This window comes from Anabas testudineus, chromosome 22 (genome assembly GCF_900324465.2).
Source record: "Anabas testudineus chromosome 22, fAnaTes1.2, whole genome shotgun sequence".
NCBI classification, from domain to species: domain Eukaryota; kingdom Metazoa; phylum Chordata; class Actinopteri; order Anabantiformes; family Anabantidae; genus Anabas; species Anabas testudineus.
The window spans coordinates 19633351-19654431 of record NC_046630.1 but is presented as its reverse complement, the minus strand read 5'-3'; the positions used below and the strand labels follow the sequence as shown (position 1 = coordinate 19654431).

The window sequence follows — 21081 nt, the reverse complement described above, 5'->3', positions numbered from 1 at the left end:
CGATTTTATTGTCCCCAAAATATTCAAAACGTTTTTTTTAATATATATATATATATATATATAAAACAGTCCTCTGTCTGTGGCTTAGCTCAACCTCAACGGGCATGTTTAATCATTTGGCTTCACTCACCTTTACATAAGCACATTTCTTTGTGATCCTCACAGTATCAAACCCAAATGGAATGACAAGAACAAGCAGTGAACATTATGTATTACGTATGATGGGGGTGTGGGTGAATTAGTAGTTGATGAGGTTCAGAAACTACTAGAAACTAGAAAAAAGCCGGTGTGAAATCAGTAAAATCACTGCTGTTGGCTCACGCTGTTATAATGACTGGCAACTTGTGTTTACCTTCACTATTCTGAAACCTGCACACTGGGACTGGGACTTTTTGGTCGTTTGCATTGCGAATGTGTATATGTACATGTATGGGCATGGCCAGTATGTATGTAGGTGTTAAAGTGTTTTTGGCTGGGTTGGAGACATTAGTTAAATGTTTACTTTGGCCAGTGATGAACACCGCATTAGAAAAATATACATTTCTAATGCCCTCGGCAGTTGTATAGTTTAAAGAAACCTTTGGTTTTCTTCATTTCCCTCACTCTATACTGAACCACGGAATGACACGACAAACATGCAACAAGTGACCTAACCCACGCAAGAGTGACTTGATGACATGCAACATAAAATAAGTTAGAAACCAGACTTACAACTAAAGTTACAACACAAGTTTGTTGTGTTAGCAGTGTGCTGCGTCATAATACACCAAACTCTGTGCAGAACTTTCATTGATTAACATGTAGCCTGTAAACTAGGACTGTGGTTTTAAACAGTTTTGTGTCAGGACATAACACTATTTCCCCGATCACATTTACTCCCTTTGGCTGTTATGTTTCATGTGTTGGTTTATGCTGCAGAGGCCTGACCATGCTCAAAACATCAAACCCCTTTTTACACATTCAGTTTGGAGTCAGGAAACTTCAGTCTTCGGCAGTAATCTGACAGTCACAGTCAAACAACTTCAAATGAACAAAAATTCATCTGTGCCTCAGCCTCACATTGTGGAGCCACACCATCTGTGACGTTCATGCACAGAGTGAGAGCTGTCTAGCCTTAAACAGTTTGTCATAAACTTTATGTATCAAATGAATACAGGGTTTTTTGCAGCAATATTTATCATCTTATATTTTGAAGAGCCATGTTTTCTTTTCTTTATTTAGAAGAAATGATGATGTCTCTAGGATATGTTTTTCCAGATAGAAAATGAAAAGCAAAAATAGCCTAGTGAGTGATGCTTTCATACAACCAGGTTCAGTGGTGTTAACAGCTTGACTGAAAATAATACTGTACATGTTGGTGTTTCAGAACAGTAATGGTAGATGAAAAGAGTATTGATGAGCTTTGGGTTTTGTCGTGCACGTTTCTTGCACAAGTCCAAATCCAAAAAGGGTTCAAGCTTTGTTGTGCATAATGCTTCTTAATGATTATTGCCATTGATTCTGGTGATTTCTTTGCAAAATGGAAGTGATACAGACTCTCATGGACCACCATTACCCCTTTTCCACCAAGCCAATTTGAGCTTTGATTCAGCGCCAGTGCTCACTTTTCAACCAGTTCTTTTTGACAGCCGGAGAATGGACTCTCGGTCCAAAAATGGGATTCCACAGTATGGCGCCAAATCACGGCCATAAGTTTTGTCAATTTCAAAGACAAAATTTAAAAATGGAATAATTTGGAACTGAAAATTATTATTGTACTGGCGTTGAAGCCTGAAGTCTTCTCATGAAACACCTAATCAAAGCCACAGCACCACTCCACAGAATTATGAAGTCAAACTCACAGAGTTTAAATGTCATCTGTCATGTGGCCTCTGTGTCAGTGTCAGAGCTGGTGTCAGTGGTGTGTCACTGAGGTTTAGAGATGGCCTGCACGTCCAGCAGTGATATATTCTTCCTCATACAAATGTTGGGGCTGGGGATGGGAGTAGGGTCCCCGGGGAAATAATGTGTGTTCCCTCCTCCTTTCTTTAGAGCTCTTCGTCTCCACAAAGCTGTGCTTATTTATGAGGGCCTAAGTGGTGGTATGTCCATGTGCCTGGAGGCTGATTATTATTAGCTGACTCACATGCGATGTGCATCTTTAACCCACAGTGATGATGTCTGTGGGCATTTATTTGATAACTCTCTGCTACAGAACATGTTTAAAGCTAGGAGAGATGAGTATTTATTAAGGAGTTGGTGAAATATTTACTTAAAAAAGACATGTCTTAAAGCTACTGGATGGACTGCCACATACTGTACAACATCATAACATAGTGTTAAAGTGTAGTATCGGATGATACTGATGAGTTGTAACAACTGAAATCCACCTCTGCTGATCCTCACATTGCCCTCATGATGAAGTCCAGAAGCTAAATTAGCTCAGCTGCTAATATTACCACTAACACCTCACTGAAATACTGTAGTATTGCAGCCAACATTAGCTTTACATTGTATTCACAGCTGGACGTTCAGTCATTTTATTATTATTTATTATTCTGAATTATATTTCAGAGTAAAACCCATAAAAGGCAAAGAAGGACTGTGACTTAGACCATTTAGATATAGAGTTTTGAATTCACCTCCTTCTAAGAATGTTCAATTTATCACAGGGATATGTTAATGTGATCAAATGTAGTGGATCTAGACACGTATGTTAATTTTAATAAATTATCTGGTTATCTCTGGAAAACACACAGTCACAGGAAAACTGTATAAAAACAGAGTAACACATACTGATGGATTCTGTATGTAATATTCACTCATACATAATAGATGTGTTTAAAGTTAAAAGTGCTTCTTTTTGCCTCCAACCATTTAAAATATTGTATATTTAAGAATTGTACTAAAACGTTTCTTACTGACACACAGTGTAGAAAGCAGGTGTACCTGCACTACAATGCAATGTACTGACCTGCACGTGTTCCAACCACTTTATGCTGACCTATCAGGTGCTGAATTACAGTGTGTGTATAGCAGATTTTAATAAGCACACAATTTGGTGTATTAACAAAACTTTGCATTCATTTATGGTGAGTCAGCAAAAGGAAATTAGATTTACAGGCAGCAGATGATACGTGTAGATTCACCGTTGATCATTATCACTGTAGATGTGCTGGTTCCCGGTGTGTCACCACCTCCTAGTCTGCAGCTGGCCATCCGTCCTCTGTGGTCCTCTGTGGTCCTCTGTGGTCCTCTGTGGTCCTCTGTGTCTGTTGTATTCACACACACAAAAGGCGAGTGACAGCTGACACACTCAGCAAATAAATCTATTTGAGCGATGACGACAAAGTTCACGTTCATTCACGTTTGTCTCTTCCATAATTATATGCATGTATGTGTATTGTTTATTCCTTTCGATTTTCTATTTATTAAAAAGTCTTTCGTATAATTTTCTTACGATTTAACAACAGAATTGTTCATTTCTTCTGTTTATCTGTACTCACTCACTCCCCACACTAGATCCTACAGTCTCTTCCAGGTGATTTCTCAAATCTTCAAGCTCCTCCTCCTGTGTCGAGCATTTCATTGGCTTTAAAATGGATCTTACATCTTATAGTTTGAATCATTTTAAATAACATCTAGTTTGAGTGGCTTTAACACCATGATGGAGTTTCTTCATTTTAGCTATAGGTATCCACACGGCCTCAGCTATGGACTGAGTAGGTTTTGGTGCTCAAAGATCAAAGGTCAAGGTCACTGTGACCTCATGTATACCATTCTTGTGAACAGAGTGATGGTTTATTTGGCTTGATGCTTAATGCATTGATTGTGTTTAGGACGTGTTGTCATGTACTTAATTGCTCACAATATGACACAATACATTTCATGCCAAAGAAACAAAAGCAGAGAACATCGTGTGGAGGTGTGAAAGTCAGAAGAAGCTCAGGTGAGAGGCTGGCCTCAGGGGAGAGGGGTTAGCGACCTGCAGGCAGGGATATTAAAGGCATTGTGTGGTGATGGGCAGCAGTTTGTCAGGAAACAAATGAATTGTGACATTCAGCTGCTGCACCAGTCGTACCAGTTAGTGAGCCTGAGGCTGTGTCATCACTTCAGGAGCAGCTGTGATCTGCCTGGGGAACATTGCTCCATCACAGTTCAAGCTGATTCTGATGGGATGGATGTAGCAGGTCAGATGGCCTATAGGCCCAGAATAAAACTCACCAGTTGGTGGCTGTGAGGTTATGCTATTACCATGACCCTTGTCAAATTTAATGTTCAATAACTGTTGGTCATGGTTTGAGGGGATCTTTTATTAAGCCAAACCATGTACTTTATACTAAACCTGACCAAATTGTTTTTATGCCTTAGCGTAGTTACATTATGTTCACAAGCTCAAGTTTCAGATTGTTTCCATGGTTTCCGTGGTGCTTCATTCATCATAGTTTTTTCAATTTCTAACCAGCATAAGTCAAAACTGAAGTCACATTCTCAAAACTCTTCACAAAGTCAGCAAAACAGAATTCCAAGTGGAACAAACTGTGAACCACTTTTTATTGCTTTCACACAAAATGCATTCAGTGACTTTAGTTACAAAACTTCATGAACTCCTTTCTCAGTTAGAGACCATCCCCTGCACAATACTTCACTTTTGCAATACATTTTTCCAATGCTTTGTTCAAAACAGTTAAAAACACAACACAGAATTCAATTCAATTCAGATTATTTACATAGCACCAAATCACAACAAAAGTTATACCAAAAGACAACACACATAGAATTATATGAAAAACCCGATAATATAGAAAATTATAGAATTATATTAGAACATCCTCTTTAGAGAAATAAACCTCCAACAGAACCAGCCTCAGGGTTGGTGGCCATCTGCCTCGACTGGTTGGGGTCAGTGGAAAGAGGAGAGAGAAAAGAACAATAAGCAGCAGTTAGTATAGTTACTGTGTGTGTGTGTGTGTGTGTGTGTGTGTGTGTGTGTGTGTGTGTGTGTGTGTGTGTGTGTGTGTGTGTGTGTGTGTGTCTGGCTGGTGCACCTGCACACATTTGCTACAGACTTTAAGATTACCACAGATATTAAAAAAGCACATGTAATTGTCAAACACCCCAGGCTCTGGGTCAATTGCCCCCACCACAGTACACAAACACACACCCACAGACACACACACACACACACACACACACACACACACACACACACACACACACACACACACACACACACACACACACACAGCTCAAAGACTGGGTGAGAAATCCCCCAGATAGAGATAAACATAAATATAAGAGTATCAGAGCGACTGCATGTTGAAGCAGGATCAACAAAGCTTCTGTTCTCTTGAACTCTTCTCTGTGTGGGTTGCTTTAAGGGCTTTTTCTGCTTTGTGGTGCAATGTCTAGACAGCATGGTGAGTTCCACTCAGTACACACAGAGTCATATTTCCATCATTTAAGGGTACAGTTCATTGACTTACATTCATTCTCAAACTAAGTCCCTAACACTAACCTTAAACAATGTCACAATATCACCCTAAATGTTATCATTTACAAGGTGGGGACCAGCATTTGGTCACAAGGAAGACAAGGATGTCCCTGCAGTATGAGCAACACATGGTGCACATGCACACACATTACAGTATTTTGGGCAGTGTCTTTTTTGCTATTTGTCATTACTCTGTGTTGTCAAGGAAACTACGTTCACATAGTGTCTTTGGCTCTGTGTGTGTGTCCCACTCCCTGTCTCCGTCTTGCTGGCTGTTTTCTCTTGCTCAGTAATGCAAACTATTTCCCTTAAGTCAGAGGCTGACTGCTAGGTTCATGCAAGGGCCATTTTTCCAGCGTTTTACAGCAGCAATTAAATAGGAAATCCTTCAGTTCTGTGAAGTATAAACTGTTTTATATTTTTTTTTGTGTATTTGTACCTTTAATGTGACCACTGAGTTTACAGTTTATTTCATGTATTATCCCAGTCTACTTTGTTTTTAAATAATCATGCAGTCCTTGAGTTTTCTGAAATGAACATTTTGTCAGAATTTAAGGGCCTTCAAAGGAAAAAGTGTCTAGTCTGTCATTTACATATTTGACAGCATCTCTGCCACACTAGGGCCTAGAAGGCACAACAACTTAGCTTCTGCTCTCTTGATTTTGACCTTTTTAAGAATATTTCTTTTGCAAGTCTCCCAAACTAATGGGAGCGTATACCGACAGCCAAATCATCTGTTGGAAAGACAGAAACCAGAAGAGTGGGTTAGACAAGCAGTTTAACCAGCATATCCTCTACAGCTTGAATGTAAGAATGAACTGTAACACTACCGCCCTGTTTTTGCTCATTTACTGGAAACGTTCCTCATAATTTTCTACACATCCTCTTATTTAGTGCACAATTGCTCAGGGACATGGAAAAAGTATACATTACTAGTATCAGCAAGTAAAATTGTATTTTTAAAAGAAAAACTAGTACATTATATGGTAAACAAGTGGAAAACAGTTCATAAACAGACATCAATATCCATCGGAAATTCCAGAGACTAAGAATAATCACACAGTCACAATAATCATATTCAGTCACATGTCTGGTTTAGTGAAAATATGTTTGCAAGTCTAACTGCTGAGTCCATGATGTGCGTCTAATGTCCTGGAAAGTTATTGGCTAATAAAAATACCAGCTCACTATCAGAAATGTACAATATGAGGAAAATGTACAGGAAGCTCTTTGGAATATATGGGACCTGTAAATTGTTACTGGATTGATGTATTTTGTTTTGGTCCATCTGCATGACACATAGGTGGTAAAATATAAAATGATATTTTTGTGAAGTCATCAACTTCATCCTTCTTATTCCAGTTTTACAGCCTCTGCCACAGCCCTTGATGGTAAAGTGGAACTGCAGAAGGTGTATAAAATAAATGAGGGCATGTGATTGACTGCTGAGATCATTTTCCTGCTAACAAACATGTTGAAGTGAGTCTCCAGAGAATCCTGAGGCCTTACTTCGACTTCTTGAGCTTTGGCTGAGCAAACAGCACATCCCCACTCCTCGAATCCAGCTTTTATTTCCCCCTGCCTCCTTCACAATCATCTTTTAATTACGCCTACTAATTAAAATCCCAACAACCTGCCACCCAAAGCTAGCACCCACCCACCCAACCTCCTCCTTTAGGTCACCCAGCTCCCTGAGGAGGGAGGACAAACAAGAGAACAGTGAAGGAACACACACAGTCTGTTTTTACTGCCTCATCCTTTCTTCACTCCTCTTATCCTCTTTAATCCTGTACCTCTTTATACTTGTTAAGCCGCTCAGGCACTGTGGAAACACAGGGCGCAGGGCCAGGGGGTCAAGGAGGCTCTTCTAAAGAGACGGCCCCTAGCAGTGGTGGTCCAGACACTCTCTGAAATGAACCTCATGAATCCACTGCTGGAACAGTTCCCTCACAACGAAAGCTGCACCAAATAAACAAGACTAAAAGTCCCGAGCGTAACCAAAAGCAGTTTGCTCAAGTCTCTAGCCTCACTAGCTGCTCCTCAACACTGCAGTGTTCAGTTAGACCACACGCCTTAAACACAGCCAGTAGCACAAGCCTCATTAATTTTTAAGTCTTAGCAGATCTTAGGTGAAAAATGTAAAGTTTGTCCTGTGGAGAAAATCGAAAGGTGGTGCCATGCACCAAGATGGCAGATGTCCTGTCTTACAGTGGTACCAAAATGGCAGCTGGTGCAATGTCACTCAGAAACTCTGGACAGAAACAGTGCAGGCAATGCAGTGCCCTGGTTGGGTTTAGGCAATTGGACATCTGGGTTAGGGTTAGATGCTAAAAAAACATGCTAAGGTTAGTGAATATGTCAAATGTCTACTTCCTTACCTTAACTGCACGTGACGTGACAATGACGTGTTACAATAACAGCAACAGTTGTTTAACATTGGACTTGAACTAAGGCCTTTTATGGGAAAGTCTTGTGTTTTGTTGACCCATCCATTTAATCCAACCTCCTCTAGACTAATGTTTTGGGTCTTAACTCTAGGTAGTCATGCGATGTTCACTAGACATTGACATTGTCTGACAGCAATACATACATGTTGGTAGTATTTGGCTGCAGGGACAAACCACCTATACAGGTTTTACAGGACAGTTAACAAAAAATGCTGACTGGACCTTATGCAAGGAACACTCATGCACACAAGTGATTACAATCATACAGTAAATATAACTTTGTTCAAAAAAAAAACTTCTGTTGTGAGAGTTAATCTCTACAGGGAGAAAAAATACTTATCAGGTTACAAATTGGAATCTAAATTAATGTGAAGTTGTAAAGTGTTGCTGAAAACTTCTAAAACATGACTTCAATAGTGTGATGTGAACCATCACTCGGCACAGAGAGAATGATAAAATCAGAGTGGGCATTGTGACGGTTTCTTTAACCATGTGACCAAACAAACATTTGGTGATATCAGATATCTGACTGATAGAACAAACTGGATGTTTATTAGTACCTCCTGGATTTTCTAGACGAGATACATACGTTTAGTTGATTTTAAAGTAGGTAGTAAAATAGGTTCTGTTTTAAAAAGTTTCAAATTAAGCAGCTTTGCTGTGTTATGGATGCCGTCAGCAGGGTTACAGTTCTTCTCAAATACATGTCTGTGTAAAAGAGCCAAGTCAGCGTCTGGGTCATTTCTGGGAGTTGTTTCTCCTGGAGGACTCTGCCAGATTGAGTAGAGGTTAAACAACTTTTATTGTGCTCAGTATGTTGATAATTGCAGTTCCATTCTTCTTGTTGCTTTGATAAAGCCAAATGTTAAAGTGATCAGACCTAACACTACGCTGGAGAACTGGAGGGAGTGTAATATTTGTATTTGTATTATTCTTAATCAGACATCATTCTTACTTCTTCTCTAACTTTATCCATTAATTCATACATTCATACTGCAGAACTCCGCAAAAGCACATCACAGTTTATAAAACAGTAATGTTATTAAGGCACTCTGACATACGTGGGGTGCAGATACCTGTGCAAAATGAACACTGGAGACTTTATGGCAGCTTTTTGAAGGTCAGTGGGAATGGGCAAGGGTGCTTTAAAGAAGGGGGCACCTTATCATCAACAGTAATGAACCTCTAATGCGCCTAGATGCAACTTCTGCATTCAATTCTTCAATCAGCAATCAGTCTTTATCCATCTGTAAAAGGTGAAAGGTTAATGAGTTAAATTCATTTTCAGTTTTTTTCTTTAAAGGAAGAAAAAAGTACAAACAGTGTTTTATGTTGACTGACTGTCCAGAAGTGATGGTCTAGGAGAACAGAAAGACCTGAACACAAACATACAGCAAAATAAAAGAATCAAGAAAACTTCACAGTAGAAAGAAAAGTGTAGGTTGAAGCTGGCTGATCAGCTAAAGAACAGAACAGATGGATGATTAGATGAAAGTACATATTATACAACTTAACATTACAGTGTCATTTTCTTTTCATGAGTATAATAACCATCTGAGCTTTGTGTTGGCCCACGTGTCGGCCATGTGTTGACTATTATTGTCAGAACCATGCAGCTGATCAACACACTGTTAGATTAACCTACACTACAGATAAAGTGTTGAAGTCACTGAGTTAGAAGAAGATGAAGAACTTGAGAATAGTTGAAACTCATTTGAAACAAAACATTACAAACATGGCACAAAAAAAACAACTATAAACCTCAGGGCTACTGGTTTGATTCCTGGGTTCTCTGGCTATATGTCGGGGTCTGCTTGGACAAGACACCCACACCCCACAGTAGTGCCGTCATCTACCACAGCTGTCCAAAACAACAGTTTCCCCAAGGGGATCAAATAATTATTTATTATTACCTATTATCGTTATTAAGCAGCTCCTTTTCACTGAGTGTGTCTTCGCATTTGAGGAAAACTGTAAAAGGTTTTAAATCTTTTCAAATATGTCAGTGCATTCATTCAAAACTGGAGTTCAATAGAAGCCAAGTGAAATATTTAATCGTTCTTATTACTGGAAACTGTATTCTCCGTATGTAAGAACACATCACAGTGTATGTAATAAATATTTACTGAATATAAGTAAGTATCACAGGACGAATCAAACACTGTCATATGTGTTGTTTTGTATTTTCCAAAAAAAGACATGAGTCAAAAGAAATTTCAGTTTATAATTGACCAGAGATTAAGATTCTACCTGGGTTAGAGTAAGATTCACTCAGTTTTGTTGAAGTTGAAGTCAGAGATGAGATTCATTTGTTGGTATCATTTCTATTTTACTTTATTAGCTTATAGGTTTCCAAGGCTTATAACATGTTGTTACTGTACAAAAAGCCAGTAAAATATATAAATATATGTTCTGAAATCATTTAGCTATGGTAGGTGTAGTTGTATGTGATCCATGTTTCACATATGGAGAAATGGTCAAATCACTTCCATGTTTAAACCTTTAGTTACTAAAAACGTGTGTCGTGATCCAAACAGCTAATGTTTTTCCAGTGATGTTGGCAAAACTTCTTTACCAACCTAAACTTAAGAATAAGACTTCTGTTGTTTTTTTCATCTACTTGTCTTTCTCTTCATGCTCTTATTATTATTCTAATAAGACTAGTAGAGAAAGTCCACTGTCCCTGACTTGTACAATACCGTGCTGTCCTGTCTTTCTCCATTGGCCTGTGTCATTGTGTAAATGTCAGGCAGGGAGAGGATGGAGGGAGGTGGACAGCAGAGAGAAAAAGCTGTTGAATAGAGGAGGGTAGTCGCCTTCAGAGTGGAGGAGTGCAGCTGTCCAAACACTGAGCCCCTCTGTACCTGCCCTACAGCTACCTCCCTCCTTTAACCCTGTTCTCAGACTCATTGTCCCCGCCTCACTACACCACCACTTTGACCAGAGCTTTTTCACTGAAAGCAGCTGCTGATGAGAGCAGTTGTACTGAATCAAACAGTGAAGCTGAGGGTCGTACAAGTGATAAACACTGAGCAGCAAGTCACAGAGCTGAGATCTGCAGAGTCAGTAGATTATTCTCCATCTGGGGGAAAGAGGAGATTTTTGATTTTTGAAGTGTGAGATTTTGCAAAACCAAAGTGTTGTTGAGGCAGAAAAGAGCAATGACAACAGACTCTGGACTAAATCATGATGTCTGGCATTGGAATCAAGTGAAACATGATGCAGTATTTTTCCTTCTGCTCCTGTAACTAACTTTTCTGGAAAAGAATCTCTTCTTTACTCAACATGATACACACCTCAGCATCAGTGGTACCTCCATACATATGCAAATGCTTACGCTGTCATGAAATTTTCATTTCTGCACACAATTGATGTTTAGCTTCCTCCCAATCTAATATAGAGTTTCAGGTTGTATTTCTGCATGCAGCAGCACACACACTGTGCTGAGTGACACCAGGCTTTTTAACCCCAGAGCCCATGTACCGATATTCATCACAGAAGCATGACAGTTATCATTTAATGCTGCCTGAGGGCTTGAAGGTCACACATTCTACAGTGGTTTCTGCCCTTTGTTATTACAGATTCCCTGGACTCACTGAATCCTTATTCAATATTATGAACTGTAAAACTCAATTATTTATATTCCTGCGTTTTTGAACTGATTCTTTTTAAATTCTGTCATTGGCACAACATGGTAAGTCATATATTTATTTGCAAAGACTAAGCCTTTGGTGGATGCTCATTTGATACCCAGTCATGATTCCCACACCTTTTACCAATTAACCTGCTAATTTTTAAATCACCCAAAACAGCATTGTGAAATAGGACTGTAAATAGCACTGTTTATTTGTGTTAGTGGTTTTGGATTTTTTTAAATTAGTTTCTTACAGTCAAAGAACCTGATGTTGTCAGGTCAAGTCAAGTCCAGGGAAAGCAGTAATGAAGAGATATATTTTTTCAATTTAAAGTCCATCGCTCTGCCACAACACACACACTGCACCAACACTTACTAACTTTTAGTGATTTGGAATTGGCCGGGATGGTTGTACTGTTTTATTCTCTTTTATTCTCTCTCCATCACAGACAGTCTAAAGTTCTGTTATACTAAATATTCAATATACCTCTTTGTTCATAATGTTTTTTTCCTAATTATGGTTTTTATCCATATTATGGCATATTTTATCTGCAGTATTTGAAACCATTCTCCCTATTGGATGCTGGGTTTTTGCCAGTAAGCTATCATTTTTTAAATATCTGGAATTAACTTGTGGTTCATTTGATAGCACCTTTGATTTTAACAAAGGCCAAATAAATCAGGCGTCTTGAATTTGTCAAACTGAACCAGACTGTAATGTTCTCTCATCTAATAGCACCCACTTCCTTTTTTGAAGATCAAATATTGTCTCATTTGTTGGTTGTGGGGAGTGGTTGGAAAATTGTCCTTATTCTTTCCATCTGAAGCAGCCCTTTGAGCGGGCCTTGTGTGGGCCCATTAGAACATCAAACAGCCTCTCACATACACAGTGAGCACGAAAGAGTGAAAAACCAGTGTGTAAGTAATAGCTTGGTGATTTAGCCTGAACACATCTGGCTCCTGTTGCTGGTTTTGGTTTTTGCTGTGTGGAGATGAAGTTGTAGAATTTACAGTACTATACTCTACTGGGAACACATTGATGCCCTAGTTAAGACACCCACTGACACTGCTGGTAACAGGGTTAAATTTTTAGTTATTACAATTCTAATCATTGTTAATTGTTGTTACTTTACTTTTAACAACCCTGTATCCTGAAAATTATGTTATTAAGCAACCAAACTGCAAACATGGTGACGTTTTGTAGCAAACCTAATAACAGAATTATTATGTTGTGATGCAACATATTTTTCCAATTAAGGAAGCTACATTTATTAATGGAAGTGAGATGCAAGGACATTTTGAAGTGGAAGGAGAGTGTTTAATGTGCAGGATTGAAAAACTGCAGATTTGAGCTTGAGTCCAGAGTCTCGTGAGACTGGATTTAGACAAGAAAAACATTTTTATCTTTCTTTTGAACTTCAAATTTTAATAACATTTTCTGAAGTGACTCTAACTTCTCTTTTCTTATGAGCATGTACCAACCCAATGTTTTAGCATCACTGTCTTACCTGAATAATACATAAAATTTAAATTAAGAAAGGCCTCAGCTACAGAACATTAACAATACTGTACCTATTGAGAAAAAATGAACCGTACTGTAACGTAGAAAAAACATGCAAGTACTTAAAAATTGCAGTATAATAAGTACTTTACTTGTACTTTCCACCACTAAGTAGTGAATATGTTAAACTAGTTAAATAATTAAACTAGTCAATTCTGCAGCCTAGATAGGAGTTTCAACACTATTAGACATTTTTACACCAAATCATAAACAAGACTTTGTGTCCTGTGTGTCCTCAGGTTGTTTGCCACCAAGTGCAGCAGCTGTCTGGAGAAGATAGCACCCACAGAGTTTGTGATGCGAGCTCTGGAGAGTGTTTACCACCTCAGCTGCTTCTGCTGCTGCGTCTGTGAGCGCCAGCTGTGCAAGGGGGACGAGTTTGTTCTGAAAGAAGGTCAGCTGCTTTGCAAGAGTGACTATGAGAGAGAGAGGGAGCTGCTTAACACAGTCAGCCCAGAGAACTCTGACTCAGGTAACACTGGAGATTCTGTAGAGTATTACCCACACAGTGAATCTACATGTGAAAACAGATAATATGCAGTATTATCTGCACTCATCTCTACTCTGAAAATGGATTAGCATCATGATCAGCACCTTTCCAGTTGAATTTGACCTTGCCAGCAATCCAGTCATTATCTATACTGCTAATCCTGTCTGCAAAAAAGAAAAAGAAAATTCACATGCAACTAGAAAAATACTGCAGTTAGGTGACACAATTATAGTAATAAAGAATCAAAGCATTGTGTTTGTTTCTTTGTGTTTGGTAACAGACAAGAGTGAGGATGAGGATGTGGATGTGAAGACAGAGAAAGGCCCTGCAACTGGGAAAGGCAGTGAGGACAGCAAAGACCCTCGTCGACCCAAAAGGCCCCGCACAATTCTCACCACCCAGCAGAGGAGAGCCTTCAAGGCCTCCTTCGAAGTCTCATCCAAACCCTGCAGAAAGGTGATCAGAGAGCATGAGCAAAGTGGGATCTGCAAAAGTCCCTGCTCATATTCCCCACATAACAGAAGAAAAAATTTGCCAGGGTGATGGAACACATAATACTTTGTGCATTATAAATCCCTAAGACCCCAGAGAGCATAAGAGATGAGGAACATGAGGGCCACCCTTCTGAAGTGTCTTACAGCATGTTTGACTTAGTTTGAACAAGACAAACATCAGGCACTTTGTATGGCTTCAGGTTAACGACAGTGGGGGATTATATAAGACCTGACACATATGATGTTAATGTGTGAGAATGACTGATGAGTGTGGTTTCCTCTTTCAGGTGAGAGAGACCCTGGCTGCAGAAACAGGACTCAGCGTTCGTGTGGTCCAGGTCTGGTTCCAGAACCAGAGAGCAAAGGTCAGTAAAGAAGTACATCAGAAACACTCACTGTGTGCTGTCACATGCATGATGGAAGCACTCCAGACGTCTTAACTTGCAAGCATTCACATCCTCAGATTGCAGTTTCCAATCATAAAGTGCCTCTGCCTTTTACTCATTAGGAGAGATTCCAGCTGTCTCACTAGTCTTACATACTTTGACCTACAGAAAGTATGTACACTGACTTAGAAACTGTGTGTGTAAAAAGTAATGGCAAACCAACTCTGGTTTCTACCATAAACTTATACTTTGACTTATAAATGCATGCACATGATGTGGAGCCTTTGACATTGTGGAATACATTATCCTCATTGACAGACTTTAGAGATAGATGGGCATCTCTGGCTCAGCCCTATAGTGTTTCCTTGTCCAACCTCTCTGATAGAATGGCCTCTAATATTAGTAAACACACCTCCTTGTGTGTACCTCAATTGTGTGGTGTGCCACAGAGGTCTGTTTTGGGTCCCATACAGTTTCATTTGTATATGCTTACAGTTGGGCATTTAAGAAGGACATTTAAAGGTTCAGTATCAATGTCTTTTCACACTCAAACTTTGCCAAAAGTATCCATTTTGCATGGCTGTGTAAAGGCAATAAAAAATGGATGGCTGATAACTTTTTACAGCTTAATAAAAATAAAACTGAGGACCTTGTTTGTGCCCTTGCCAGTCAGAATTCATTTGGCACCTGGCCAATCAATAAGTGGATCAATAAGTAAAATGCTTAAAGTCATTCATGTTTTTTTGTTTTTTTGTTTGTTTGTTTTTCAATTGAGGAATATTGCTAAACTTAGGGCCACGGTGTCTCAGGCTAAGATGGAGAGAATTATTCATACATTTATTTAATTCTGTAACTCACTTTACTTATCACAAGTGGTCCAGAATGCTGCTTCTAAGTTCTTGAGTGGGTCCTCAAAGAGGAAACATGTAACAGCGATTGAGCTCTCTTTACTTTGGCTCCCAATTAAATTAAGAATTTATTGAAGATACTTGTAATTTGTTTTATTGCCCTTCATGGTCAGGTACCTGTATAAATTAGAGATCTACTACAACTCTATGTCAACAGCAGGTTGCAAAATTCCTCTGATCAGGGTTGATAGACTGAAAACTAAAAGTGAATTCTCTCTCTTTGGACTTAAGATCTGTGAGACTTTTAAAAAATAGGTCCAGACCCATCTGTTTAGACTAGCATTTGAATTGTGCCAGCGTTTACTCCTACCATTTATTTTTGTGTAGGTCTTGTTTGTTCATTTATGCTTCTCTGTTTTTATCCCCTAATTTAAAGCACTCTGTGATGTTCGATCTACAAAGGTCCTATATAAATAAACGTACTTATGTACATCAGTTGGTGATTTAATAAGTTAAATAGATCATTTAGACATTTAGAAGAGGTTGAAGAGTGAACTCTCTTTATTTTGTCTGTTTGTCCTCAAAAAATCAGCCACCCACCCGGCTGTTTACTACGTTTATTTATTTACAGATGAAGAAGTTAGCTCGCAGACAACAACAACAGCAGGAGCAACACAACAGCCAAAGGCTAGGCCAAGGTGAGGATTTATCATCTGTGTGTGTATTTACTGTACTGGTTTGCTGCTTTGTCCAGTATATATATAATAAGCACAATTGATATCCAACTGCAGCATGTAGTCTGTGATTTATAACTGTAATGACAGTGATTACTGGCAGCTATGTAATTTATGAATTATTTGGAGAAACAGATTGAAATATTAAAAAAAATATATTATGGGAACAATAAACAGAGTGGAGTCACTCAGCAAACACTCCCAGTTTTGTGGGCTTTAGCATGAGTCCCATACCCTGAAGCCAGAATGACATCTCATCATCATGCTGGTAAATATGAGTTTTTCCAATGGCTGGACTATAAAGTGGGAACTACGACTCTCTCACAGCTCGTCATGGCTAGCAGGCTTATTGCCACTGTAGTTTCACAGCGGATATGAGCAGACAGTTTAGATAAGTGTCTCAGTGCTTTGGCAAGCAGTGCCTCTATCTGTTCAGGGACTTCCAGCATGTCAATATTGGCATAGCAGCAGGGTTTATTATAGTGGAAGCTGCTGCTGTTAACCAAATGAGCTGAGCAAACCAGCAAATGGGGATTGTTTGAAGTTGATGTTAGGATAAGATGAAGCCTCTTGGACGACTGGTGAGACATCACTAAGATCAGTTTAGACAATGCATTTACAATATACGTTATGTATTTATAAGTATTATTGTTTGGTGTTTAGTGCTCGACACAAAGTGACTCTTATTTTGGATTGCTTTTTCATATACATACATACATATATATATATATATATATATACATATATATATATATATATATATATATATATATATATATATATATACATACATAAACTACTATACTATATAATATAGAGTGTGTAATATGTTTAATAAAACAGACAAGTAATTAAAAGTACTATTTTCAAGGAATGAATGAATGAAATAGGAAAAATAAATAAATAAACCAACTTTTAAAACAAACGCACAGCCAGAAAATAATTTGGGCAGCTAATAAAGGTTTTCTAATTTACATATTTCTGTCATTTGCATTTCAATGTTGTCATATTAGGACAAATTCCAGATGTAATTTTGTTTGCACATAAACCTCATTTACACATAAGGACATGTGGTTTGGGTGGATCAGAAAACACTGCAGACAAAGGTTGACCAGGTCTGAATGCGCCGGTCTGTTCAAGATGTTAATCTCCCAGCTGGAACCAAGTCAGAAGCATTTATTTCTTCCACTAATAAAATGAAACAAAGCACTGATCTGATCTATTCAGGTAAGGGGGCAGTGGGAGCGAGAGAGAGGACAAGCAGTATGATGTGCATCCATATGCATCATCCATATAAATAATGGACACTAGTGAAACATAAGGTAAACATAAGTGGGAAATTAAAGATGTAACTCTTGCTGTTTTCTACAAACTGAAAATACAAGTGAAAATATAACCTGTTGTGTAAAACTGATGCATTCAAATATTTTTCGATGAATACCTTTTATACGTTTTAACCACTCCACCTATGGTAGAGAGATTCGGAGAGCTACTGAATCAGCTGTGTTGTAGAAAACCTGATGAAAACGTAATGACATCTCTTTTCATTTACTCAGCAGCAAAAGCAATTTATTCATACCTTTACTCTAAAAATGTCCCAAATGCAGAAATGTGGGAACATCAACACTACAAAAAAGAAAAAGGTGACAAAAAAGTTTAGACAACTTGGAATTATTTCTATTCTATTATTAGAATATGGTCAATAATTAAGACATTATTGTCAGATGGCTTACAAAAGTTTGTTTTAATAGCTGTCTGTGTTTATATGCACCCAGGGTCTTTATTCCACAACATTAACTTCAGGATTTTAATGCCATAAATAAGAACACCTGCAGGAAATCTTGCTTCATCACGGATTTCATTGGCTTTACTTTGATCAGAAAAACAATGCTTCTGACTCCTATGAGATATATGAGATATATATGTATAAAATGACACTGAATGGCTCCAATCAATTGTGATACAGAAAAAAAAGGCAATTCTAACCTTTAAGCTAAAATATATGCTGGGAAGTATACAAATAAGCATACAGTGTTTCTTACAACTCAATTTGTTGAGTTTATTAAACAATCTACTGGACATTTAGTCCATTGAATTTTAAATACTGAAATTGATAGACCAATTATCTAAACACACTGAATCTATAATAAATCTCTATTTATTATTATTATATTAAATATTATGACAGAATAAAAACTAAATAAAAAGTCCTTTTTATACATAGTGCCAATTCAAAGTACTTCCTTATAAAATCTGTCCACCAACTAAAAAACTAAAGTTTAACAGATGTTTCTCCATTTTTAAAGAATCACAAATCGAAAAATACATTTTTACTTGAATAGTTGATAACATACATTTCTAAAGCACAACAACAACAATGTTTTCGTGATCCAGTTTTATACAGAAGTAAGTGACTCCTGCAGGAGTACCAGTCCAGTGGGCAATGTTAGCATACCAGCTAAGCTCAAACTTGTTATTATTTAATATTAACAAACTGTTTCAATATAAAAAAATACTGGAATTAGTAACTGTAATGTGATTACTGAAATCGCAATCCATTACACCACTTGTTTCTGAAAAATAAAACATCACTGTTAGTTAAGAGTTTCAATAAAAACAGTTCACACAGATTTAATGAAGATGGGTGAAAATGAGATGTCCTCATCAATATATAAAGACATTATGTGCAAGTTGAATGTAATACCTACCTCTGAATACTGTAACCCTACCCTCACTTGTCATCATTGACTGTTTCAGAGGTGATATCGGGTTGTATGGAGGGACTGCTCGGCTCCTACTCAGGGCCTCTTCCTCCAACCCAGCAGCAGCTGTTGACCATGGAACACAACTGCTACAACACTGACCCCTTCCAGCAGGGCCTCACCCCACCTCAGATGCCTGGTGACCACATGAACCCTTACGGTGAGCATCACACTGTCTAGAATAGGCTCCTGATAGTTAACGGGTTTGTAGCCATGTGTAGACAGATTTGATGAGTTAGTTACTTTAAATGTGAAGAGCAGCTGCATCTGTTGCTACATGATCCTAATATAACATTCACTGTCATGGACACAAGCGTGTGTCTGACTCTCTCATCCTCTCTACTCTTACCAGGTACCGACTCCATTTTCCATGACATTGACAGTGACACCTCACTGACAAGTGACTGCTTCATGGCCACTCCAGATTTAGGATCATTGCAGGCTCGGACAGGGAACCCCATTGATCGCTTGTATTCAATGCAGAGCTCTTACTTTGCCTCCTGAGACGCTGATGTCACTGTCGATCCTGTTCTACCCACCACACCACCTCCCACGCCATGAACAATGAGCACATAACAGTGTAGGCACAGAACATGCAGGCCACTGGATTATCTTGCAAGACATGACAGAGTCCACCAAATACAACTGACTGACCTCCACCAGCCAAAGGAAAGGGAAAACTTGAAGCTTGATTCCTCCACACGCCCCTACTGTCTGACAGGGGGTTAAATGTAGTAGATCTGGCTTTTGAACTGGGTTCACTTTGTTGGAGACACAGTAATCTATATGTGTACACATTATCGTAGTGAACGTGTTTATTTGTGATATAAAAAGTGGAACAAAAGTACAAGTCAGGGATTTAGTTTAAATTAAAGAGTGTTGCAGTAACATTAGGCTAAAGTAGGTAACCAGTTTAGATCCATTGTTAATGTTTAAGTTGTTTTAATGGGCCAAATAAGCTGATTTTGTTTTGGTGGTGTAAAGACAGCTACAAGCTTTTCTGATTGATACTTGTTGCTGACTTTTCTGTACATACTGTTGGATATGTAAATACTATTTTTCAGAAACATCCAGCTTTGCATGTTAGAATGGACAGCAATTTATTTACAGTGCCAAAAAAAGTATGTGAACTTTTTGAAATGTTGTGGTTTTAAGTCAAGAGTATTAATGAATCTAATATGCCTAAAATAATAACACAAAAATCTTTCTAAAATATCATTTTTCATGTCTTTATAACAATGTCATAGTGGTAGTGGACAATAACCTCAACAAGGTGCTTCCTGTAGCCATGGATCAGATCTGCACATTGTTCAGGAGAAATTTCAGTCCATTCTTCCAGACAGAACTACTTTCACTTTGTCATATTCTTTGAATGTCTCATGTGTATGGCTTTTTTAAATCATCCCATTGCATCTCTATTGGGTGGAGGTCTGGGCTGTGTTTTTCTGAAGCCATTCTGTTCAGACATTCCCTATTTTGTTCTGAAGGATTTTTTGACACACTTGGAAATTCACCCCCCCACCCCCCTTCACTGCACACTGGCCAGGCCCTGAAGAAGCAAACCAGGCCCAAATCATGGTGTTTCCTCCACCATACTTTACTACATTTTGCATAAAAAGGTCACAGCATATCATCATGAAAACATCCTCATGTCCATCATGATGATATGCTGTGAACTTTTTATGCCAAATGTAGTCAGATGATGTCCACAAAACATTTTGCTAATACCGCTGTGCAGTGTCAGTGTGCTCTTTGGCAAACTTCAGGCATGCAGAAAGATTCTTTTTAGTAAGCAGCAACTTCCTTTGTGGTGTCCTGCCAAGTCTTTTCAAATCTTGATCGTAGATCCTCTGAAAACTCCTTTTGGCCAGGATTGGCTCACATAAGTTCTTGTGCAGAGAAAACCCAAAACATTTTAGTAGTGTTTGTCAGTCAAAGTAGCTCTAGTCCACACCTACAAACATGTTTTCTTAACTCCAGGTATACTAGCACCTGACTCCAGTTAGCTTTTTTGAGGTCACTATTCCAAGGGTTCACTTTGCCACTTTCACTATGAGGTTTTTATGATTGTTCTCATAAAGACGTGAAAGATCAGAAAGATTTGTGTTTTTTTTTTTACACATTTTATTTTTTAAAGCGCTTGACTTAAATGAAGATCAGATGAGGTTTTAGGACAAATTAATGCAGAAAACCACAAAATTCCACATTCACATACTTATTCTTGCCACTGTATTTCTCATCAACATGCTGAT

General features: G+C 38.4%; 1 protein-coding gene across 1 annotated transcript in view; it reads left to right on the top strand.

Annotated features, from left to right (window-relative positions):
- Positions 1-19688, top strand: part of LOC113148379 (LIM/homeobox protein LMX-1.2-like) — a 34787-nt gene extending 15099 nt beyond the window's left edge. The window contains exons 3-8 of the mRNA XM_026340070.1: positions 13355-13587; positions 13886-14061; positions 14387-14464; positions 15965-16048; positions 18827-18989; positions 19182-19688. Coding sequence (XP_026195855.1) covers positions 13355-13587; positions 13886-14061; positions 14387-14464; positions 15965-16048; positions 18827-18989; positions 19182-19333 — 886 coding nt within the window. The 3' untranslated portion in view covers positions 19334-19688. The remainder of the gene's footprint in view (positions 1-13354; positions 13588-13885; positions 14062-14386; positions 14465-15964; positions 16049-18826; positions 18990-19181) is intronic.
- The last annotated feature ends 1393 nt before the right edge of the window (positions 19689-21081 follow it).